This window comes from Corvus hawaiiensis, chromosome 1 (genome assembly GCF_020740725.1).
Source record: "Corvus hawaiiensis isolate bCorHaw1 chromosome 1, bCorHaw1.pri.cur, whole genome shotgun sequence".
In the NCBI taxonomy this organism is placed as follows: Eukaryota; Metazoa; Chordata; class Aves; order Passeriformes; family Corvidae; genus Corvus; species Corvus hawaiiensis.
Genome location: NC_063213.1, coordinates 10117312 through 10142654, shown reverse-complemented (window position 1 = coordinate 10142654; position 25343 = coordinate 10117312). Strand labels below are relative to the sequence as shown.

General features: G+C 39.5%; 1 protein-coding gene across 5 annotated transcripts in view; it reads left to right on the top strand.

Moving 5' to 3' along the window:
* The window catches only part of DIP2C (disco interacting protein 2 homolog C), a 312763-nt gene that overhangs the window by 251473 nt on the left and 35947 nt on the right, over positions 1-25343 (top strand). For 4 of the 5 annotated variants that reach the window (XM_048328952.1, XM_048329106.1, XM_048329035.1 and 1 more), the window contains 10 exons: positions 12-213; positions 2224-2333; positions 3123-3203; positions 6728-6851; positions 8097-8218; positions 10870-10981; positions 11070-11179; positions 13960-14090; positions 22735-22903; positions 23840-24010. In XM_048328952.1, the coding sequence (XP_048184909.1) occupies positions 12-213; positions 2224-2333; positions 3123-3203; positions 6728-6851; positions 8097-8218; positions 10870-10981; positions 11070-11179; positions 13960-14090; positions 22735-22903; positions 23840-24010 (1332 nt within the window). Of the gene's footprint in view, positions 1-11; positions 214-2223; positions 2334-3122; positions 3204-6727; positions 6852-8096; positions 8219-10869; positions 10982-11069; positions 11180-13959; positions 14091-16465; positions 16557-22734; positions 22904-23839; positions 24011-25343 lie in introns of those variants that run through there. The other variant, XM_048286147.1, reaches the window with a different exon arrangement.

Here is a 25343-nt window from a genome sequence, read left to right as displayed (position 1 = left end):
TGGTTTTTTAGGCAATAGACAGTATTCATCAAGTGGGAGTCTATTGCCTGGCACTTGTCCCAGCAAACACACTTCCCAAGACGCCACTGGGAGGGATACACCTGTCAGAAACCAAACAGCTCTTCCTGGAAGGATCTCTGCATCCTTGTAACGTGCTGATGTGTCCCCACACCTGTGTCACAAACCTGCCTAAACCCCGGCAAAAGCAACCAGGTAAGAGGAGAGAAGGCAAAGGGACTCTGCCTTCATGCTGTGTGTTTATGGTACTGGAATGGAGCAAAGTCGAGTAATTGCTGACGCAGGTGAGAATCAGCTTGATTGGCTTTCCTCTGAAATTCTCCGTGTGTGTCAAGGACATCACTGGTGTTGCCAGAAGGTAGAAGCACCTTCACAGAGAGTGCAAGGGAAAATGCTGCTAATTCAATAAAGATAACATTTTTATCACTCTACAAGGCACTGCTGAGACCACACCTGGAGTTCTTTGTAAATTCCTCTTCAGTTATGTTTGAAGAGGGTGGACTGAGACCAAATCAGAGAAAGGTAAAATCCTGGCTTATTTTGAAGGCTGAGTTTGTAAACTAGAAACAGAGAGGAAGAGGACTGTTGACACTAAATAGTGTGGGAAGAGCAAATACTTAAAAACTGGTCATGAATAAATGAAACCAAAGAATGAGTGGTTTAATCCCCCACCTGAGTGGGGAGATTCTATATTATTCTTACAGCAGGTATATTAGAGGGAAAACCCTAACTAGTTTTAAGATTATTCTTCAGAAGTTCTGCCTCTTCATGAAGAGAGTTGGATGATACAGCAAGGCACTGTCTCAAGAGACCAAGAAAGCCCCTGTGGCCTGCTGTAGTCCAGTCACTGGTTACTTGTGCCCAATGTACAAGCAAATTTTAACAAATTTTTTTTGCCTTTGAATCCAGTTGCAGATTATAGTACTCAGATTAATTTCAAGGAGTTCTGGATGTGTAGCTTCAGGCTTAAGACTTGAATTCAGCTACATTAGACTAAGTGTTGGTTATTTTCCACTTTGAAAAACACCTTGGGATTAGAAGTGGGTTTGCTCTCTGGATGTCAAATATGGAGGCTATCCATCATGAACTCAGTGCAAGTTTGCCTACACCGTCAGCTTTTCTTAAACCTTTGGACAAATGTTTCAGAATCAAAACCATAATCTCAGTTTGTGGATACTGGGAATGCCAGAGGTTAACAGTGACTTGCACTAACTTAATGGAAGCAATGAGGCCTTTTATGGCAGTGCTCACTTCGGTATTTCCTTATTGCTGCACCGCAAAATAATTGCTGAATTAGAATCAATGGAGATTGTTACAGATATGTTATATATACATTAAATATTACTATGGTAAAAGTAATGCCAGGAGCACAGAAACAAAACTTACAGTATCACATTCTCCCATTTAGTGTTGTTGTGACATACCCCAAGGGCATTGCTTTTATAATTTTAAAGCAGAGTAGTCTGTAGGTGCTTTTGATTGTACATTGTCTGGTTACTTACACTACAAACAATCACTTGGACATCATAGACTAGAAGAAAAGCCTGGTATCAATTGCAGTTGATCAGTAATCCATGCTGGAGAAGCAGAAAACAAATGCCAACATGAGCTTAAATGGTATTTGTGAGACAGGTATTGTCCCCTAATGGCAGCAACAAAACATCAGTAAAATCCACCTCATGGAGAAGTGTCAGCTGTGACGTCTTTTCTTCTGAAGCTGTTTATCTTCACTCTTGATCTTATTCTAGAGGGCTTGCATATATTTTATCACACACACCATGTGCCTTCCTAATCCCTGTCACTTCATGTCTATAGCATTACAGAAGTCCTAATACAGATGCAACTTAGCCCAGGGAACCAAAGAGGGAAAGAGGAATGTTGTCCCTCTGTTTTGAGGCACTTGAATGGATATGCCTACAGTAAGAGCTAAATTTTCCAAAGATTCATCATATCAAAACAAGCTGTGTCTCTGGCTGTGGAGAGCCCATGCTAAATGAGATATGTTTTGAGAGGATGAATCCTATGTATCTTCCAACAATCATTTCTGGTCCACAGCCGAAGTTTGTATCATCAGAGATGTGCTCAAGGTTTGGTTTTGTGGACAACAGTGAGGAAAACATCATGTAATGCAAAAAAAATGACATGAATTTTCATCCACAGGGAAAGTATTTTTATTGCACTTTGCATATTTCTTCTTTATTCTAGAAATTGGCCCTGCCTCTGTGATGGTGGGGAACTTGGTCTCTGGAAAAAGAATTGCACAGGCCAGTGGTAGAGATTTGGGGCAAATAGAAGATAATGACCAGGCCAGAAAGGTAAGCTAAACTTTTCTGTTACAGCTTATATTTAACATCTTATAGTTAACTTCATACATATATAGAATTAACATCATATAGTTGACATCAGGACACTTAGCAGTACAGAGATATGATGGATGATGATGATGATTATTGTTATTATTACAAAATTTGTTGATGGCTTCTTTTTAGTTAATGGATATATTTAATATTTCAGAACCTCCTTTACACATAAATATGAAATAGACATGAGGGGAGGTCACTGCATTTCATCTTTATGGATTTTTTGAAATAAGTTTCCATGGGATAACAGAAAAAATGTGGTGGGGCTTCTTCCAGAAATCACCCTCTATTATATAATTTTTACAAGCTCAAGTGGAATCCAGAGAATTTTGTTTACATATATGGTCCTGACCTTATTTGTTATTTCAATTCTGGAAAATTAAGTTGAAATTCAGCACTTTTGGGAGTATATGTGAGTAATTAAATTAGTAAGTTCTAAACTATAGAAGTACTTACATATTTATAGTAAGAAAAAGAGAGGAAGCTAAAGAATTGAATAGCACTTAAATTCAGAGGGATCAGTAAGAACTGTGTTATTGCTTTGGAAGTATGTGCAGCAATATATCATCATCCCAGCAGTGGCTTCACTTCCAGAGAGGCCGCTGCTACCGTGCAGAAGCACCTTGCTATAAATGTGTGACGACAAGAGAATTAATTCCTGTTTAATGCTTCTGGGTACTGTGACCTGGATTTTAAAGCCAAGAAGTTGTTCAGTGTCATGATTGTCACTCTGCTTTATTGCAGTTCCTGTTCTTGTCAGAAGTGTTGCAGTGGAGAGCTCAGACCACCCCTGACCATGTGCTCTACACTCTGCTCAACTGCAGGGTAAGAAGCTGAAGCCATGGCTCCAATAGGTTTGGAAAAGGCACACTGGGATTTCAGCAGCACCTGCTTGTGCTGTGGCTGGATGTGACCTTTCTCTTCCTTTTCCCACTAATACTCAGCTGTTATATTTAATGTTCACTAAGGCAAAAAGAAAAAGAGAATAATCATTGCCAGTTGTCAAGATATAGATTGCTTTTGTATCAGACAGTGTGCCTTACACATTTCTCATTTCTTTTTCCACCACATGCATGTTGTGTGTGAGCTGACACTGCAGATCTGTTTCAATACTGTTGAATCTGTTTCAAATCCATCCCTATGCTGAATAACAGTGTTTAATACTGCTCACCATCCTGATTCCAATTTGAAAAGCACAGGCTTGGCAAAACCAAAGCATTTTCCCTAAATAAAGCAATGGCTGTTGTTTTTGACATTGGACCATCTGGGGGGAGGTGTGAGAATGAGGAAAGGAGGTGAAGAGAAGAAAATGTATGTCCTGAATACAATCAAGTCTGCAGAGGATCCCTAATAAATCTCTCTGCATAACCTACATGGGGTGCCAGGCTGGCACAGCATTTCATTGCTTACTAAAATTGAATTAATGAATGTGATGAGTGCAGAACTTGGCTTTGTTAAGAGTAAAATTTCCTTGCTGTCTGTAGTGTAACTTCTTTACTTCCTGGATGATTACAGATTACAGATGACAAAAAAATAATTCTCAAGACCACAGAGAGAATTAAAGTCTGATTTCAAACCATTCCATCACAGTACATCTACACATATCTATCAGATCTGGGAAACATACATAGTGTGTGAGAGTCTCCAGGAGAGGCGTGGAATAGTGCTATTCCCTGGAGTAGTAGCTGGTGTTGTCTCAGCCCATTGTGGTCTTTACGCGACTTGAATGGGTTCTTAGACCTCCAGTAATTTGTGAACCTCTGTGAAATCACTACTTGCAGTATTTACAGAATGTGCTTCTCCATTTTACAGTACTGGTACAACGTTCAGTTTGAGGCTACCAGTAATCATTAAATAATTTTCTAAAAAATTCAGATTAATATCTCATATTTGTGAATATGTGAAACCTGACAGATAAATAGTGAAGTAGTAATGTATTTTTTTATGGCAAAGTAGAAATCTTGAGAGGCAATGCTGTTTATAAGTTCAATATTACACTGTTGAAGTATTGCATTGCTGTGTCCTGTAAGTTAGGAGCAAAGGTGCTGTGAGAAAGAGTTGATATGTACTATGGGATCCCAGCTCTTCCACACAAGACCATTGCTTTTGAGCTTTAAATAAAGCCAAACTTCCCATGCTGGAAGAAGGGTTCAGACAGTGGGAAGTAAGGACACAATGTGCAAAAACAAGGATTAACAAAACAAATTCTCATTCCATAGAAGTGAAAAATAGTTGGATTTTGAAATACAGTTTATCTGTTACTCTCAGTGAAGAGTATCTTCTCATATGAAATTTGTTTAAAAGATGTAATGCTTTTTGGGGAGAATTAATATTTTATAGAAAGGGATGGCAGGTTTTGTGGGGTTTGCAAGTTTTATTGCCCATCTTGAATTTTAGTTCTGATTTGTAAATTTTCCTATTTTATCTTTCTTGGACATTGTCTGTACACTTTGTTCTAAAACATTCAGGCATCCTGCAGTGGATGACTCATAAAAGTCTACTGAGATTAGTGTTTTCCTGTAACCCAAGCCTTGAGAATTTGAAATATTTCAAAATTAGGGCAATACATTGTTTTTAGTGTGTGTCATGAAGGATTGCAACACCTTTACATTTCAGGATAGCTCATTAAAGGCCCAAAGGGAGCAGTTGTCTGATGCTTGCAAGTGCTTCTTGTCCAACAACAGGATTCTCCTTCCCTACAGTTCATATAAACAGTGACTTCCCACTGGTTCACTGGCAGCAAGTGCCAGAAGTCTTAAATGTAAACAAGCTTTGCACAAATTCACATGGTTTGCAGCAATTCCCTATCTGTTGGTAGGAGCTATGCTTCTGATCTGTGGTGGGATATAAAGGGTCCTTCTTCTCATAACCATTGAAACAGGCAATTTCTTGAAAGAAGAAATGGAGAGTTTAAATACGTTCCTCCTGACGGGTCTGCAGTGGCAGGACAGCCAGACCTCAGGCTGCTTTGGCCTACTCAAGGCTGGACAGCTGGAAGTCATCTCTGGTCCAGCATCCACAGAGTTGCATATGTCCTTAGAGGAAGGTTTCTTAGTGAAGTGATCTCCACATTGATCAAAAGACTGATTAAAATTGCCTGGAGTGCAATTCAGTGAGTGTGGTTGCTGAGGCTGATGAAGAGGAATGCTGAGCCTGACTTTGCCCATTTTATTTTCCATTGGGTTGTGCTCTCTGTTGACAGTTTGCAATGAAGTCTGTGAGTGCCAGGCAATCCTGGTAACATGGCACTGCTTGCAGGGCTTCCCCTTTGTCAAACTGCTCCCTCCTCTCTGAAGCCTGGTCAGTAAACATTGCAGTGGTGACTAAGTGGCTAAGTGAAAAATAACTGAACTTAGTGCTTCTGATAGAAGTGCCAGGTGTGCCAAAGCAGTACAGGAGACCGAATTCCTCTTTTTCCACAGAACAAGTACACAAGCCAAGATGCAGCCCTTCCCATACTGCCCTGTCCTTTTCTTCCAGCCCAGACCTGGCCTGACCAACTCTAGGTGCAACCAGTCTGTCCTGTACATTCATTTTTAGACTTCTGAGGTGTCTGCCTGCAGTGGTAGTGAATTTTGTGATATAGATGTATATATTTTTCTAAATGTGTATTTGTGTGTGTACATATGTACACGCACACACACACACACACATATATATATTTAGGAAGTGCAAGAACTGTAACACTCATTCAATTTAAAACACTGATAATTTTGGGTTTGCACTATTTGAAGTGCTTCAAAAATGCCAAGCTCATGCTGACCAGAGTTATTCAAATTAAACAAATGCCTTTCTTCTCTCTTTCATTTATATGCAATGTAAGTGCTTATCTTGTGTTCCAGACTAATTCTTTTCTCCATCACAAAGTATTGTTTTCTTCTGTGTCTTTTGTCTCTTGTCTTTAAAATATTTCTGCTGGGCCATTTGGCTCCACTCCAGCATGCAGACAAGAAAATGCAATTTTCAGAATTGCTGTCCACAGATGCTCCAGTTTGCTACAGAGACCATAAAGGCACTTCCCTGGCTGCAGCAGGAATGCTGCCTGTGTAGCAAGGGAAGTACAGGTTACATAGGCAGGACATTAGCCCACTGCTGTACTGCCTTGGTTGGGGCAGAAGCACTAAGGGCAGAAGGTACAGAGAAAGGAACAGAGAACATTCTTCTGCCTTACAAACATCTTTTTTCCTTCCAACTACAGTTTGGCCTAAGGCTGAATGTTTCCATCTTTTAAGTTGACTGCATGACGTATTGTGGCTGCCCCTCATCCCACAGCTTCTAAGGTGAAGAGGAAAATAGAGTATTAGCACATCACATTATGTCCTGTGACATTTATCTTTCTTCCTGTGCAGGGAACAATAGCCAACTCGCTGACATGTGTCCAGCTGCATAAACGAGCTGAGAAGATAGCTGTCATGCTGATGGAGAGGGGACATTTACAGGATGGAGACCATGTTGCTTTGGTTTACCCACCAGGTAAAGAATTGCTGTAGCTGTACCTTGGTACTCCTGGAAGTTCATCAAGATCCTTCAGAATGGTGCTGCATCAGTGGTGCTACCATGTACACCCTGTTAATTGGCAAAACACAAAATATTTGCCTTATGCACATTTCTTTGAATTTAGTCAAACATATTTAAAAGGATCTCTCTCTGTGCATACACACAGATTTTATTTCTTTGGGTTCAGATTAAGACTAACCTGTGTTTTTAAAACATGTCTCTTACAAGCTACTTTAACATTTCTTGTGTGTTGGTGAAATAAACAGTCTGATTTAAGGTCTGTAATGTGATATTTGGTTTGTAAGGACTGCAAGACACTGGTTATATCTATAGTTATAGGAGCAGTTTTGGAATGGTTAATATGGGAAAACCTTTTCCACAAAAGAAGACTAGTACTTTAAACTTAAGTGTTTGTTTCTGTATTTCACTTCCCATGAATGAAGCATTTTATTGAAGGAACAATCACCTACCAGTACTGCAGATTTTCTTCCACTGAAAGAATAAACCATCCCCCAATGTCATCACAGCCTGTGTACAGCACCAGGGAGGTGTCAGGCAGCAGTATCCAAGGGATCTTTGTACTGTTGTCTGTTCAGCCTCCTTAGGTAGCCTGAAGGGTGCTGTCCCTTGTCTATTACCTACAGTCAATATTTATATGGGACAGCACCTAATTTTATGTTAGAACCAGGATTTCAAAATCATTACTCCCTTTTTTACTGTAAAATTTCAGGTAGGTAAGTCAAGGCTGCCTACGTCAGGTTAAAAATGGCAAGAGAAAGACAGTATTTTATGGAACCTCCATCCAGATGTTTTTTCTGCAGCTGATAGGACCAAGCATCATCCTACTTGGTCCTTTTGCGGGGACATCTCTCTTCTTGTGCACTCTATAAATGTAAATTTAGGAAGATAATTAATCTGTAGAAATCAGTCTTTTTAACAGGTCATTTCCTGAACATCAAAGTGGAGTTCTCCTAAGTGTTGATATCTGGCTGCAATTCTGTGTGTCGCCTGTGCTTTTTCATGCTCAGAACAGTGCAGTTGAGAGGAATCAGTGAAGCTGAACAAATACTGACAAGGGGCTGAAAAAGAAGTCTGTTAAAGGGCTTAGTCACTCATTTAACCTTCTGGGTTCAGTTCCAAGTACTATTTATGCTGACATAGGAGTCTGTGATGAAATGATTTGATTTTCAGGGGAGGCTTTCTGCTTTGTTCTCCATGCAGGGATAGACCTGATTGCGGCGTTTTACGGATGCCTGTATGCGGGCTGTGTGCCAATCACAGTGCGACCTCCACATCCCCAGAACATTGCCACCACCTTACCCACAGTGAAGATGATTGTGGAGGTGAGCAGACACCACAGACTGCACGAGTAGATGAAATGGGTGATGGGTTTGTGTCTTTAGGAGCAGTAACTTGAGTAACTTGAGTGGTGGTTGGGTTGAAGAGTTGTATTCCTTCCAAGGACTCAGGACTTCAGTGTGTTGCAAAATCGACACTGCTTGACAACGTACAACCTGCTAACTTGAGCTGTCACATTTTGCCCCAGTTACGTGACTCCTTTCAAAAAATATATTTAAAGTCCTTTGTTATATTTAGCTACATGCTAAAAGGGGTAGGATTCCTCACAGGCAGCACCACACTGACTGTTGAGAAAAACCTCAGTGGGAAGTTTATCCTAATCTGATGGCATGCTCACCTCTGAACATCCAATTGTTCTGCATTTAAAACAGTTTCAAAGTTCTGTTGTGAAGATGTTGATCAGTATTTCATTTCATCTAGGAAGGTGTTACTCAGACTTTTTCATTCAGTGCTTTCTTTTAGTATTTTGGCTTTATCTAACGTTTAGCCTTTGTTGCACATAAATAACTGCAATGTGCTTGTTACTGAGGGAAATAAAAATAGTTGAAATTAGATAGCCCTTTACATCTGGCAGTTTCTAATATATTGATTGGAACTCTGAAGAAACAAACGTGTTTTTACCATCATTACTTTTCAATTAACAAGTAGTAGAGATAGTTGTATCTTTTGGCTTTCCTTATGGCATCAGATGCCACAAAGTATCAGAAGAGGTATGAGAAATTGTCCTGTTGTTTTCAAGATTCTCATTATTTAATATTTTGGCACTTGGTGTTTTTAAACATCAATTGTTAACATATAGAAGTGATGTAAAATGTGTTTCTTTTTCCCTTGATGTTTAATAGCTAAACTAGATCTATTTGATTTCATGATAAAACCCTGATAAATGTAAGCTGACTTGTATTCATTGTCTCTTCAATAGACTAACTTTAAATAAAATGTTGACATTTATTAGCCATATTAATGCCAGTTTTACTTATAAACCTCTTGGCTCTGTTTTACACAAGAACTTCTTTCAATTTTGAGATTAATGGCCTTGTAGAAAATAAAATATTGCGGCTGTTCTTTCATTGCCAATGCAGTCACACAAATTTCCTGATGTGATGGGGTCAATGCCTGCTCTAACATGTTGTACGTCTGCACTGCACATTTTGAAGTCAGTCAGAATGACTTCTGAGTAAAATTTGGCCTACATAATTGTGTTTTTGTGATGACCTAGTAGTTGTAAGGTATAACTGAACTGAGCCCCATCTTGAGCAGTTGCTAACCTGTAGCTAAAATATGTTATTTCTCCTTCCCACAATCCCTATGTGTTTACCTCTGATGTGCAATTCTCTGGGCATGGATATTCTGTATTTTAATAAACCTTCCAGATTATGTAATTCCTGAGAAAGCTTCTAACCACCAACTCTTGAAATTCCTTTTGTTTGATGCCTTAGTGTCCCAAATCAAGATTTGCATAGATTAAAATGTAAGAATTAATTTGCCTTGCCATGACAGTAAAAATGATTGGATTGAGGGGTGCTGCAGTGGCTTTGTTTGTATCCACTTTTACCTTGAAATATTTAGACTGTTTATCTATAGGGAAGTAATGGGATTAGAGTGTCAAGAGATTAGAGTTTGGTTCAGTGATGTTTGTTCAAATTTCCAAATTTCTGGTGTTGTATAAAGTTGACTTCCATGAGATTATTGTCAAGAGAAGCTGTTCTCTTCTGCTCAGTGGTAACATTTAGTGTACATATGATTACTGATTTCATTAGGTTAAACACTGGAAATTTAGTGTGCAATGAAATGTTTCATTTTCCTTAAAGAAAAAAAATACTCTTAGCAGCATTTGCACAGATTTTCAAAGTTTGGGTAAAAGAAGAAGAATGTTGCTTTTCAGTTTTTCCTGTGTTTTATCTTCAGTGATTTCAGTGTTCATATTCATGTTTGTCTGAATTCCTTAAGGATATTAATTTTTTATAATCAGTAAGAAATATTCTTATAGTTGATACCTATGAACTTTTAAAAATAGCAAATCTAAAAGGAGAATTCAGCATGTATCATCTAAAATTCAGTGCAGATGGTATTTGCAGTAAGCTCACCATTTCATTTCTTAGTGCCACTTGCACAATTTCTGTTCTAGAGCTACTGTTGCCAATATCAGAAGAGTTCACAGTGGTTTATCACTAGCACAGGAACTGGAAATACATGGCTAACCTAACACTGACTTAAGATAGTAAAATTATTCATTAAAACGTCAGACTAGGTTTTTGTTTATATGAAAATATTGTTTATAAACCAAGATATATTATCATCATATAGGAAATGTTTTGGACAGTCTTCTTTACTGACACTTTGGGGTGAGAGCTGATTCAATGAGTTGGAAAGGTCATGTTCTCACTATTAAGGTGCCTGTAATTCCATTACAATGCTCTTCTCAAAGTGCAGTTTTCATGTAAGTTGTAAAGCTCACATGACTTTGTCTGCTTCATGAGCTGCATTTTTTGAGCAGCTTCCCACCTGCTGATCAGGAAACATAAAATTGATACACCTGTGTCCTGTTCTGGCAGAAAATAAGTCACAGTCTTGCCCATTTTCATGGGAGAGTTAATTAGTATCCCATCATGTTTTTATTTATTTCTGGATTTTCTAGGTGAGCCGCTCTGCCTGCTTAATGACTACGCAATTAATATGTAAATTGCTACGGTCGCGGGAGGCGGCGGCAGCAGTGGATATCAGGACATGGCCTCCAGTCCTAGATACAGGTGGGTGCTGGGCTTAGGGGACCTCTGACTCTTTTGTCACCGTGTTTGTCAGTGACATACACACATTTTCTGTCTCTGTCTCCACCAGACGATTTGCCAAAGAAGCGGCCTGCACAGATCTACAAACCTTCTAACCCTGAAACGCTTGCTTACCTTGACTTCAGTGTCTCCACCACTGGCATGCTGGCAGGGGTAAAGGTAGGGACTTGTGTTAAAGCTGCCCTTCTTGCTGTCCTGCCTGGCTGGCAGGTGGTTGCTCCTAATTTGTGACTCCTTGTGATCTTTGGAACTAGGAATTGAAGCGCTTCCTCCCTTGCAGTCATTGTTTGATTCCATTGACATTAAATTATTTCTTCTCTACTTGCTACAGGACTGTGTGTGGTGGGTTTAGCCCATCTCCTCCTCCTCAGACTAAAAATTTCATTCCATTACTCCTGTGCATAGACCACTAGTTTGTCTGCCCGAAGCATTTTTCAACTTAGGCATCTGTTATTTCCGATCTGTGGAGGAAATGAGACTGTCGTCGTTTTCCTGCTTGTTCCAGTGCCCATTCATTGCTCCCTTCTTGTTGCATCTCAGCTACTAGCCATTGGTTTTCAATATTCTCTTCTTCATGCAATTGAGGGACATGATGATTTCTCTGGTATATTCACCTAGTACAGTACTAGAGTAAGCTGCAAAAATTCATTGATAGATTCGTTTGATACGGTCAGGCATTTGAGCTCTTGAAATCTATTCTGCCATTTTCTCGAACCCTTTAGCCACAATTCATCAAATCTGTTTTACCTATCTGCTGATTTATGTATCATCTCACTATTGGTTTCACCAAGACAAAGTAAAATCGCTCTGTTATTCCTACTCGTTACCTCCTTACTCCTATTTGTTGCATATCCGAGGATTATGATTACTTTAGCAATCTCTGATGATGTATCACAGAGCCTATGTTGAATTCCTCATACTCTTTGGTGTTATCCATCTCTTTGCAGAAACTGTCAGCATACTTTATAAACAAAGTAAACACCATTTTCCCCATTTTCAGGTGAAGAATTTGAAGCACAGGGCTGGTGAAGTGACCAGCTTGAGGCTGACTGATGGTTAAATGGTTGACCTTGCTGATGGTCACATATTGGACACTCCTGCAACATTCATTCCATCTAACTTTGAATAGTACAATGCCTACAGATGTGGAGTGGTCATTGGGCTCCTCACCAGCCAACACAGAGAAGTGGGACTTTTAGGGTGTAATTTATCTGATTTATCTAAAACATCTGTTTTTTAAAGGAGCGAATGTCACATAAGTCTTCATTTCTTCTAGAGGCCTCAAATGATTGTTTCAGATGCAGTCATCTGTATTAAATCAGGTCTGAATTACACTTTATCAGACTTGCAGAAATGACTACTAACTATGCAAAGTGAGTATCTGGGAATCTTCAAAGATAGTCAAAGGCAGGACAAGTCGATGAGCCTTTCTTAGTGTGGCGAGAGGGAAATACAGATAAATCTATCAAGGAATTCTTGATTAGCTTCTAATATCTGGGTCACAGAGCCTGCAGGTTACTGACTCAGCAGGTTTATGTAAACAGTTACCATCCACGACATCATCACTAGTGATTAATTAATTATAAAAGGATCAAAAGGGGCCACAAGGCTTATAATTCATAATGCGGTGGTACTAAATTAAAAGAAATGGCTAAATAACTCCTGTGCCTCCTGAAAAGTTGGTAAATGTTTTGTAATCACTTTGAAAGTAGTAGATTCCACTTGTGTCACTCTCAACATTTTCAACAGCTTGCACACAATTTTTATGGTGTAAAAATTCACAGAATAATTATGATTATCAGTTCTGTATCAATAGAGTTCGGTTTAATCCTGGGTGAAAAAGTGGTCTTGATTCAGCTTGAGCAGAATTAATCTGCAGACTGCAAATGATCACCATACAGACACCCATACTGAACTGGTCCTTTTGCATCACTTGGAACACATCCAGCCTCAGTTATGGCTGTCTTTGGAATGGAGAAAAAGTCACTTCTGGAGCTTTATTCCCCTGTTTACTTTAAGATCAAATAAATTTTACCTTCCAAGTGCCCATTTTCCTCCACTGACTCTCAGTGAGCAGTATATAAAGCAACCAGCTCCCTATGTGGCAGAGATCAAAGGTTTGGTAAGTTAAATCCTATTCAGGCTGTGTTTCTAACACTGGTGTCTTTCTTGTTACTAGTAGAGAGGACAAACATTAAAAGATATTTTCCTGTTCTGTTGTCATTAGAACTTGTAAGTCAGGATGGGTGAGTGTGGAAAGCATCCTAATACTAGGAAAAAAATCAAAATAATTTCCTTTGGATCAGGTTTTTTATTTCTACTTTCTGCTTGTTTTATCTTTGAGAGCTTTCTTACCAAAATTTTAGGAGTCTTTTTCTCAACTAGGAGCTGGATAACATGCAGATATTTTACAGATATTTATTTACAGAAACTTTGCTAAGTTTATTGGGATTTTTAGGGCTGAATGATTAGGTCCTTAGTACTGTTTTGCTGGCAAAATTCCTTTCAATTTAAAAAGTTCATTGGCATTTTTTATTTATTTTGTTAAGAAATATGTACTTTAAAATATGGTACTTATGATCAACAAAATGTTTAATTCAGTCATTAATTCCTTTATTCTTCCAGGAATTGTAGCATGTTATTATTAGCTTTGCATACAGCTTGGAGCACATCTTTAAACCACTCACAGCTTTCTTCCTAAATCACTTCAAACTTACCATTCATTGTCTCCTCTCCCCTTTCACAATTATGTGGATGCCCTCTTGAAGGAAAATTATGTTTTCTAAGATATAAATTACCTGTGTGCTTACACTGAGCAGAAAGTCAATATTTACTTGGTGGTTTTATCCTGTAATTGATGTAAGCACTTGGAACAGTCTGAGATTGAGCTTTCCAATGACACAGTTGATCATTTTAATTGCTTTGCTGTTGTCTTTCAGATGTCTCATGCAGCCACTAGTGCCTTTTGTCGTTCTATTAAGCTGCAGTGTGAGCTTTATCCCTCCCGGGAAGTCGCGATCTGCTTGGACCCCTACTGTGGACTTGGGTTTGTCCTCTGGTGCCTCTGCAGGTGAGGCTTCTCCTCAGCCGTTTCTGAAACACGGTTTCCATTGCACTGTAGCACAACAGAACGGATGATGTGAGTGATGAAAGGATGGGAAGAACAGACAGTGCCTCTGGGACTGCCATAGGCAGTTGGAATTGCTGGAAGCTATACAGAACCTGCTGTATGGAGGATGAGGTTTGTTTGAGCGGGGCATGGCCGTAGGTATTTAGGCTTGGAAGTAGAGAGCATCAACACAGCTGCTCATTGACGTCCTGCCACTTTACTGCTGTCTCTGCAGAGTGTGGCTTGTTTCATTTGATGAAATCAGTGCTTTACCAGTATTACCTTAAGGAAGGGGTTTCCTTGTGTCCTCTTTTTCATTCTCTTATCTGAAAGCAGGAGTAGATATCAGGGGACTTCCTCATTTGTGGGACTTTCAGGATATGGTTTTTGCAGACACAGAAGTGTGGTTTTTTGCAGGTACTTTTATGGTAATAGTGAAATTATCAGAGAACAAAATGTTTCTAGTGAAATGCGAATCAGCTTTTTTGGTTAATACATTTTGAAATAACAATTCTGTCTATGTCTATACTCCAGGGAAGCTACAGTTCAGCTACTGAAAGCAGGTCTATTAATTTTTTTTTTTTTAAGTTGGCTGGGTTGATGCAGAGGCAAAGGAAAATAACTGTGGGAGTGTTGATGGAGCCCATTTTGATGAAAGCATCTCAGAGTCACAGTAGTCTGATATCTTTGCACTCTCCACAGAAAATTCTTTGGTGTTAGCAGTTCTGCTATTTTTAGTTACTAAAATGAAGATAATCCATGGCATTAAAAATACTTTGGATAAACTTTGTACCAATTTACTAAATAGCTGAAGGAAGTATTATTTGATAACAGCTGCAACAACTTCTTTTCAGCAATTATTGTTATTTAAAAGTCGGCTATTGGCATGCTTTATTGCCCTTTTAAAATATTTGTTATTATATATTAAATAGGCCAAAGATTAACAGTATTATCTTATTCATTCTTGATCAGTTTCTTTTGATTTAAGTTATACTTGCCTAATAATATTTTGAGTTTTACATAGAGATTAGCATTGCCTTTGTTTTGAAAAACTTTTTGGTTTTCAGCGTTTCATTTACCCAACATAAAAGTAAAACTATTGAGGCTGCAGAAAAAAAACTTCAGAAATTTTGAGATTTTAATTAAATCACTCTGTTTTAAGTTTAATTTTTAAAATGTTGGTTTTTTTTAAAGTCAGGTGACTATTTCTGATAAAGACTCGAGTGTTCCAGCATGAACTGATGTCAGCACTGTTAGGCCAGGGAAGGACTGTACAGCACCACAGGAGAGTTTAGCTAAGGAATGTATCATTGTATAGGATAGTGCTGGAGCACACAGCATCCAAGAATAACTTCTATGCAACATCATGATAGAGCCATAAAACACAGACAAATGTTGACTAGTCTAAAACCCAAGTAATTTGTGGTGCCCGAGACTCTCCTGAATACAAATTTTTTTCTTCTTCTTCTAGAACCATTTTTCCAACAAGTATGCATTTGCTGCCCTTAGGTCCTTCCCAATACTGATAGTATTCAGCCTTTCAGAAGGAGAAGATTGTTTATGACTGGCAAGTGAATTAAGGCAGCAAGCCTCTGGGAGAAAGCAATCAGAGTCTGCGGTCATTTGTAGCTTATAGAAGGAATAGAAAATTTTATATACCATTTTCAAAAAAGAGGAAGGAAACAAGGGAGTTGAAGGAACTGAGATCAGGCCAGCAACACTCTAGTCTTGTGAACCATCACATCAATCTCTTCTTTGCCACAATCCCCTGTTCCTATTAAATCAGAAAAACTTCGGGCTGCTAGAATTGCGATGGTCACTTGGAGAAAGCTGGCACCAGATACAGCCTAATTAATTCCACTTACAAACCTAATTTCCATTTCATTACTATTTTAGAAATGAGTATTATTTGATGTCATAGGAAAAAAACGCATCCTGGAGTTTACAAGGCTCTTACTGCTCATAACTTAAAATTTTGTGACTTTGCATTTTACCCTTTGTGGTTCAGTATAACTGGATCCAGACAACATTTCAACCCAGATTTCTAACTCAGAGAATTCTGCTCGAAACTTATGATTGTCTTGTCACCACTTCCATTAACTAAATTAATATTTCTAATGGCATATGGAAATGAAGTTAGGTCTTCAATTTTTTATAAGCTAGAGGCTTTTGAGAGTTAAATAGGAACTCTTTGTTTTAAGAGCCCAGCAGGAAGCAAGAGAAACCTCCTGTGCTGGGTGCAGTTAAAAGTATATTTAAATTCCTTTATTAACTAGACCAAAGGAGGCATTGACTAAGGAATTGAAAGAAAAACTAACCTTTTATCCCCATTGTAGGTGCTTAGACGTTGTGCTGGCCTGCTCCACTACGGTGCCCCAGAATGCCCCATTCTGTGAGGTCAAAGCTACTTAGGAAAGCTGCTGGAGCATGGAGCCAGCCCTTTGGTAAGTTTGGAATATATTGCATAGTTTTGCAAAGTTTTTTATTTTTAAAAAATTTATTATTTTATGGCCTAAAGGTTATAAAATAATAAAGAAAAGAAACCTTGCAAAGCAGAGCAATACATTAAAAAGAACTGTTCCCTCTAAACTGGCCTCATGCTCCAGCAGGGTTTCCTTGGAACCTTTATCACTGAACATCAAGTCCTGGGTGTGGCAGCAGACATCAGCCCCATGTGAGTTCACAACCCCCTAACTTCCTAATTTTAACGAGTTCTTATTAATGATTCAATAAAAGAATACATTATCTTTGTGTTTCTCTCTTTAATAATCTCATTTATCCATTCTGAGAAGGTGATCCTAGTATTCTGACTTGCATTGCATTACATTTTAAAATGTATTACATTCTTTAAAAGGAAAAAAAAAAGCCAAAGACCTCAAATGTAAAAAAAAAAAATGAATTCTAAATCCCATTGTTCAGAAATGCTTCCTGAAATTAAGATGTCCCTGTCTTAATGATTGTCACTGTGGGGCAGAATAGAGCATTCTGCAGTTCATTAGTGAGGATTCACTTAATTGATAGTTGCTGAGTAATGCAATCGAGTAAGAATTTTCCTTCTACTTTAGCCCAGCTAAGCCAACTCAAATTGCAGTTCTACTTTTACTGCTGGAAGACAGAATTGTCCTTGCTCAAATTAAAATTAAGTACATTAATAATTTTAAATAAATTTTATATATATTCTCAGACACTGAGCTTGTAATAGTGGAAGTCAGTGAGACTCAGACTGGACCAGAGGAACTGAATTTTCTGGTGCACAGTGGCCATGCAATAAATAACACGATTGCTGTGAAATGGTCCAGGGAAGGCTTTCCAGGGAAGGTGCTTTCTCCTATCCTGCTCCTGCTGCCTCTGTTCCATAGCATGAAGCCAAAATCCACAGTGGTACTGCCAGGTAGCTTCTGCTGCAAAAGTCTGCAAGGTTTCTTAGTAACCAGACAGGTGGAACTGTGCAAGAAGTGAGCAAGGGATTGCAACACCAACAGGAGAACTGCATTTTAGGAAGGTTTATTGTGTTAGGAATCACTAATTATTGTTAGGTTTTTTAGGCTAACTTGAAGATAACTGGCAGGCATGAGCATTTCCCCCAATTTCCAGCCCATGTGCAGCAAACTAAAGGCAAGACTGCATAAAGAAGCCTAAATCCCACATCAGAACTGGATAACCCTGGCATGGGAAGTGAAGGATATGAACATAAACATCTGTCATGTATTTTGCAAAGTGCATAATTGGCCCAGGAGGAGTGTGAAGGTGTGTTGTCTGCCCTCATACTGCTGTGTGCCAGTTTCCTGCAGAGTCTGTTGCCAGTGGCAATTTGTGGAAGAGGCAATTTGCTTTCCTTCCACATTATAACAGTACTGTTAAACCTCCCTCAAGTCTGGAAGGTTCAAGGGCAGCTGAAAGCCCTGAGTCACCTTGATATGTGAGTTCTGAGATGAGCTGGCAGACTTACTGTTATCACCTCTGGAGACATGCCTGTACATGGGGGAGTAAGTGGGGCAAGAGAGATGGTGATAAGGAACCAGAATGATGCTAAAGGCTGAGCAGTGGTCTTTTGCTGTCTCTGGTACTGATGGGTTATCTGCTTACCATGTGCAGTCATGTTCTTGGAGTGCTGTGTGCCAGCCGTCATCTCTGGACTCTGCAGGTGGTGGTTACTTTTTCTCCAAAAGTCCATTTTTTTTAGTACATGGTGGGTCTCCAGAACTGAAGATTTAATTTTTGCCCAAGTCCTTTGAAGCCCAAGAGAGATATATGCCTAAGCACTGTCCTCTATAGCCTGTACTGTCCTCCCTACAAGCTCTGGTCCAGGTGATTGTGAAGACTTTTGCTCTACCAAGCACCCAGTTCCCATACCTGTCCCTCAACACCAAATGCCAAATATCATGTGTAGAAATGCAGAAACCAAATGCATATGCTTGACAGGATTCAGCAGTACCCACCTGCCTCCTCCAGTGAAGTGGGGAAGCAGCTCATGTCACCTGGCAAGGACCCAGGGGTAAGGGCAGTGGTGGGTCAGTAACCTGCCAGAATGCAATTGGAAATTGCACTTGCCATTGTCAGCACTTACTGGCCTGCTGAAATTTTTGGAACTATAATAAAACCTCAGCTTTTTCTGCTAATCTGCCTCAGCACAATATGGGATAAAGCTCCAATTCAGTGGAACAGTTAAGTGCCAAAAGGTCCTTCCAGGAATCTCCATATGCTGCCAAAACAGCCTGCCAGCAGCAGAGCCAGTGTTGTGATCAGATGGTGCCGTCATACCAAAATGCATCCTGGTGCTTTTACCTGGAGGATTCATGTCCTTGGGCAGCCCTTGCTTAGTGCAGGCAGACAAGGCTCTTCACTTACTGCCACAATCCAAGGCCTTGTCCACCACATGAATGCTTTTTTTCCCTGGATTGCTCTGCAGTTCCCTAAAGGAAGACAACATTTCTAAAAGGTGATCTCCCACCTCAGCCACCCTGGCATTTCCCTCTGAATCTGCATGCCAAAAGTCATTGTGACAAGGGATGCTCTGCACTGTGTCTGCTCCTGTTGTCAAGACTTGCATCAGGAGGTGGATACTTTTGTGATGCAGTTTTCTGCACCAATGGAAGAAACAATCTTGATACAATTCCTTCCCAGTATTTATATAACTAAATCTTGCACCTAGTCCATTGTATCATATATTGTTGCAATCTCAGAAAGGGGAATTTAGGTTCAACAGTTTATATTTAAACTCCCAAGTTTTCCCAATATCCCGTTGATCCCCCTGCTGCCGCAGTGTTCACCGTGATTTTCTTTGTTCCTGTATGAGAATAGCCAAGCTGACAGCTTAACCATCTTAACTATGATGTTTCAAGGTGAGATGGAACTGCCTCACCTTGTTCAGTGCCTCAGTTTCAGGATTAACTCTACCATACCTAGAATTACATGGAGGCAGCATTGACAGAGCTTTCTATGGGTTTGGAGCCATATCAAGCTTCATCCAGCATCTCCAAAGCAGCCTTGCACAACTGCAGTTTGTTCAAGCCCATGGTCCTCTGTGTGGTGTTTGGCATTCATGATAAGCAAATGGCCTCTAACATCTCACAGTGATTTGAAACCACCAGAATGGTAGAAATGCTTCAACCAGCTGTGCCAGGGTATTTTTTCCTCAGCTTCTCTTCACCAAAACACAGGTGATAGCTTCTCAGGGGAGTATAAATCTGTGAATTTGCACAGATATGTAGCTATCAGGAGCATTTTGTGGCTTGGACTGAAACACAGATTCTGCGTAATGTTTCAGAGATTGATTCAGGGAGCTGAGCCAAGTTATGGTTGATGTCGTGGTGACCAGGTGCTGCATAAACCACTTCAGCTGTGGAACTGGCACAATCACCCCACAATTATGCCTTTGTAGTTCTTCTTGTAGCTCCACCAACTGCTCTAGCAAATCAGAGGATATGCATGGATTATTAAACCACAGTTCAGTAGGCAAAGGCTGTGTTGGGCATGAAGTTTCCAGGCATGGTATCAGCTGGCTGTACGTTTGTGTATTGCAGACAAGAGCAGCACATGTGAGGCTTTCCACCACAGAAAGTTTCCTGCCTGCTAGATATTTCCTTCTGCTATGCAGTTTGATCCTGAACTCCATAGTATTTTTGAGGCATTAGAAAACTCAGAAAACATGCAAGCAACATCTTAATTTGTTTCAGTCTAACTGGAGTAATTTTTTTAGTCTAAGCCTGATCATAAGAGTATTTGTACCCCTCAGTCTGAAGAAGATGGGTTTTTTTGCATCCAAATCCTCATGCTTTGCTGCAGGACTGTTGGTGGGAGCAAACCCAAGTATCTTTCTTGTCCATAAGTTGGTCAAGAGAGGTAGACAGTTCGTCCCCACACATTAGTGTTGCTGAGGGGGAAAACATTTGTCTTTGGTGTAAATTCTGCTATTTTAAATGATTTTCTGGTAAAATACATTTGGAATCAATTTTTTGTTTTCCTACCAAAGCAATGCAGCTTTCTTTTCCCATTTTACTGTGGAGTTTGTGGGAACACTTTTCAGTACAGGGATAAAGTTTGTTCTTTTGATTTGGTTTTGATTTTAGTATGTCTGCCCAGTTGAATAAGTGATACTTAAGGGATCTTGATGTGGTTGAGAGTAATAATTCTCTGACATTTGACACCCTGGCATCATGTTTCCTGAGGTATTTATTGTGCAGATAATTTTTTTCCCCTGATACTCGTTGCATCAACTAGAGAATTTCAGGGGCAGGAGGAAGGGTTTGAGAGTGAATCTCTGTATACCATATTTGTACAGATTGGAGCCCATCCCAGGCTTTTACATGAGTGGTTACAGCTTCCTGTTTGTAAGAATTATGTATTTACCAGACAGATTGCACACCTTGATTCTTTGTGAAGCCCTAAGCTAAAAGGTCTGTTGGTCTTACGTCTCTGAAAAACTTAATAGAATTGGCTAAGAAAGAAAGAGTCAGGTATTATTTATTCTAAAAACTGGTACTACTCCCTGACTGGTGTGATCTTTCACTTGAGCTCAGGGCATTCCCCTTTCAGGCTTGAGTAACATTGCCAAGATCTCTTTTCACATGTTTATGCAGCACATGCTCAAGGTTCAGTGATACTTACTCTGATTCCATAAAAGTGTAATGGTTCATTTGCCTGCCCCATGCTGTGGTCATCGTGTCAGCCCCATCCCAGAGCACATCTCTCCATGGAAGCCACTGGTCATGAATCACCCAGAGTGGCATAAATGGGGACAAGCAGTCAAAGATAAAATTTCTCCTCTATGATAAATGAAATTGTTTGAACTGTAGTTCATACATATTCCATGACATCATCAGGCTCCTACTCCAGTGGAGACCTAAACAATTTGCATTATTAACTGCTGTTGTGGCTGGACTTGTACACCTTTTTTTGCCTTTATCGTACCAAGTAAAGACATCCAGGTCACACAAACCTTGCTCTACATGGCACAGCTTTTGAAAGCACTCTCATCTGGGTTTGGGGGAGTGGGGGCACTCACTAACCGAGGAGGGAACCTGTGTGAGTGTGTGCAGCCCATCTGCAAGAATTGCAAAGGTGTCCTGATGTCCAGTGTTAGAGAGATGCTCATTTTCCTGAAAATAAAGTTCCATTTCATGTCTTACCTCAGACACTTGGATTTGAAAACATCGACTTTACTTTACCAAGCTGGCATTTCAATTTTCAAGTCACAAATGAAATTCTTTTGTGCATGATAAATCTCAGGGGCTTTTATGGTCCTTTCTCAGAACTTCTATGATTTGGAGGCTTTACGCTGTCACCATTCAAATTGGAAATATCTACAGAATACAAATTGAGATGTGAGTGGACTGTAAAATTGATGGTAAATCTGCCTGAGTGAGATGAGTGAACAACACAGAACCCATGGGAAATAAACTCATCAAACTGGGAATATTTTTCCCTTGGGGAAAATCTTAGATACCAGAGAAATTAGCTCTGACATAATTGTTTCCATCAGGGCCCTGATAAGTGTATTTTAGCAGTATTTTTGCTCAGTGAGTATCCAGTATACAAGAGATGTAGTATATTTAAGTTTCAAAAGTTCATGAAACTTTCACAGAAGAAATTTAAAGCCGCAAGGGTTGTTGAATTGGGGCCAAATTTACTCCCTTGAAAATTATTGCAAACCTCTTGCTTCCTTTAGCAGGAGACAGGTTTTTTCCATATTAAGCAATAAAGTACTTTTTTAGTCAAGGTCTCTTAAAATGCTAATTACTCAATCCAAAGTATTTGTCAGCAAGGCTTAATTTTTATTAATATTATTGTACTGCTTATTCACACCATTTATAACTGAGCTATTTTGCTCTCTTTGGTACAGTTCAACAGCAAAGTCCACAGGAATTTTAAGTAAATTAGTAGTTTAGGAGCACATTCTGCCTGCAGTTCTCATGATTCATCCTAGACTCTGAAAGTATGACAAAAAACCAGGGTTAAACATCATGTTATACTTCTGGAGCTGTGGAGCACTGTAAGGCTCCACATGGTTCATCCAGTGCTGTGATAAACTGTCTATTCAAGCTCCCCATGGCTTGTCTATGGACACTGGTGTTTAGTGTGTGTTAATGAATCTTGTGTCTTGCAGCGTTTATTCAGGACACCAGTCTATTCTGATTCCTCCCTCAGAACTGGAGACCAATCCCGCCCTGTGGCTTCTTGCCGTGAGTCAGTACAAAGTGAGAGACACTTTTTGTTCCTATTCAGTCATGGAGCTCTGTACTAAGGGACTCGGGTCGCAAACAGAGTCACTGAAGGTGAGTGGTTCTGCTGTCCTGCACGCCCTGCCACCTGTATGGTGGGGTTTGGGAGCCTTGAACACTCTGCTGACTGTCTGCTGTGAGGAGAAAATCATCAGAGGGCACAGGCAGCTTCCACAGAAGCCACGTTACTCCTTGCCAAAGGCTGTGTATCAATACCAGTCATTCTTCTGATCACAGGGCTGTTAAACATCAAGGAAAGGTTTTTATTTACCTAGGCTTTCTGATCTGTGTTGCAGCCTGTGTTGATAGGCAAGTGTTGGAAAACAGAGGTGTAAATGTCCAAGAGCCTCAAGGAGTGCTACATAGTGTAGTGTTTTTTGAGTGCCCTGGTTATATGAAGTACTAGTTTGGTTTTCATCCCTGTCGTTAAATAATCACATGCTTGAAAGTACTGTGTTGTTTTAACTAGGTGGTCCTCATTGTATGGAGAGGAGGGTATATCTTCCTTTTTCTCCCAGAATTAAAAGCCAGGTAGCCAGCTAAATATCTGAAATCACCTGGAATTTCCTGTGTGCTACTGAAATAAATTGAATCTTGAGATACTGATATTTATGATGTCTCCAGCCTTTACCATTCTCGCTTAATAATTTCCTAATCAGTTTTTCCAAGTCTAGACATTGCTTCCTGTTTGCTGTTATTCACTGTCGTCTGAATTAATTTGGGGAAATAGCATCCCCTCCCTTCAGAATTAGCATGCCCATCATTTCCTATGTGCTAATGTTGAGATGACAAGCAAGTATGTGCATCTTCAGCTATTAGAGTGTCATCTGGCCATCTGGCCTCCAGGAAAGATGGAAACTGTACGGATACCTTAGCCTGTGTTCTGCTATTCCTCTTGACTCATATTACCTGCATAATACACTTAAGAACTACTGTTTTGCATTAAATCTGCCCATTAGTGGCCTTTGTTACATTTTGACTTCTTTCTAGGCAAGGGGACTGGACCTTTCACGTGTACGGACATGCGTAGTGGTGGCTGAAGAACGACCTCGAATAGCTCTTACTCAGTCATTTTCAAAGTTATTTAAAGACCTGGGTCTCCATCCACGGGCTGTCAGCACATCACTTGGCTGTAGAGTTAACCTGGCAATATGTTTGCAGGTAAGATTTTTCACTCCTTAAGCTCAAAGTTATTTAAGGAAATGGTTTTCAGTAAGAAGCATTCATTGTATTTCCTTTGGCTGTTTGGTCGTAGGCATACTAAGCAAATGCATGTGGTACTTAATGTTCTTGCATACAAAGGTAGTAAATTTCTGTTACTTCGTCAACTACATCCCTCTCATGTTGCAATCATAGCATTTATTCTGCCCATGAATACAGTAATTCAGAAAGGCACCTGACAGTGACAGAATGTGTACTCTGTCCTCCAAAGCCAGTATGTAACCATGTCATGTAAACTACAGTTTCCAAGTGTTTACTTCAGTATGTTACCAAATGGATTCCTTCTGTTTGTGAAATACTCCCAACCATTACCTATTGAACTCGATAGATATTTTCTGCACACAAGGAAAATTATTTTGCGATATCTCTTCTGTTTTGATCCTCTAATGAGAAGAAAATTCCCAAGAATAATACAGGATGTAACATCCATTCGCTAGGAATCTTTATTGAGTCATGATTTTAATGACTGATGGAGGACTGTAGCTATCCGGTCTGAATTTCTGAGTAGTGTCTGGTTTTTCAACCAGCAATAAATGCACCAAGAAAACAGTTTTAGGCTGATCTGGAATATATTATTTTCTCTTTGAGGACTTCATGTGATGGAAGTTAACTTGCTTTTTTTTAAGGTGTTCCATTTTTAATTAATTTTGCCTTATTTTTAGTTTAAATTTATCTGGCATTAGATCCAGCCTTTTTTATTTTATTACATTTTTCAAATCTAGAATAAGAATCTCATTTCTGTCATGCATCTAATACACATCTTAATTTTGATAAATAGATAAAAAACCTTAATACATGCTTTCCTGATCTCAGTCTCATTTTTATGACTCTTGATCTCCTTCTGTCCTTCCAAATCTGGTTCCAGAGTTTCACATATCCTGTAATAATACCATAGGTGTCCTACTCAGGTGTAATATGTTTTCTAATTTAATAACCTTTTAAATACTAAAAGAATCTTCTTCTGCATTGGCAGCTGCTCTTGCTGGGAAGTCCCATATCCATTTGTCATCTACCATGTCTCTAACCTCTTCAAAGTCACTGTGTCCTCAGTAGGACTTGCCTGTACTCTGAGTGGTCCATCCCACATTTCAAAGCTGGCAGTTACCCCTGGTTTACATGAAGGATTTCTCATGAAGGTCACATGGGTACCTGCTTCAGTGTGGAAGTCACAACAGATCTTGTCAGTGACAATGCAGATAAGAATCTGCTATTCCTTTTCTGATTGTAAATGTAAATATTTTTTATTTTATCAAAAAAATCTGACAAACACAGG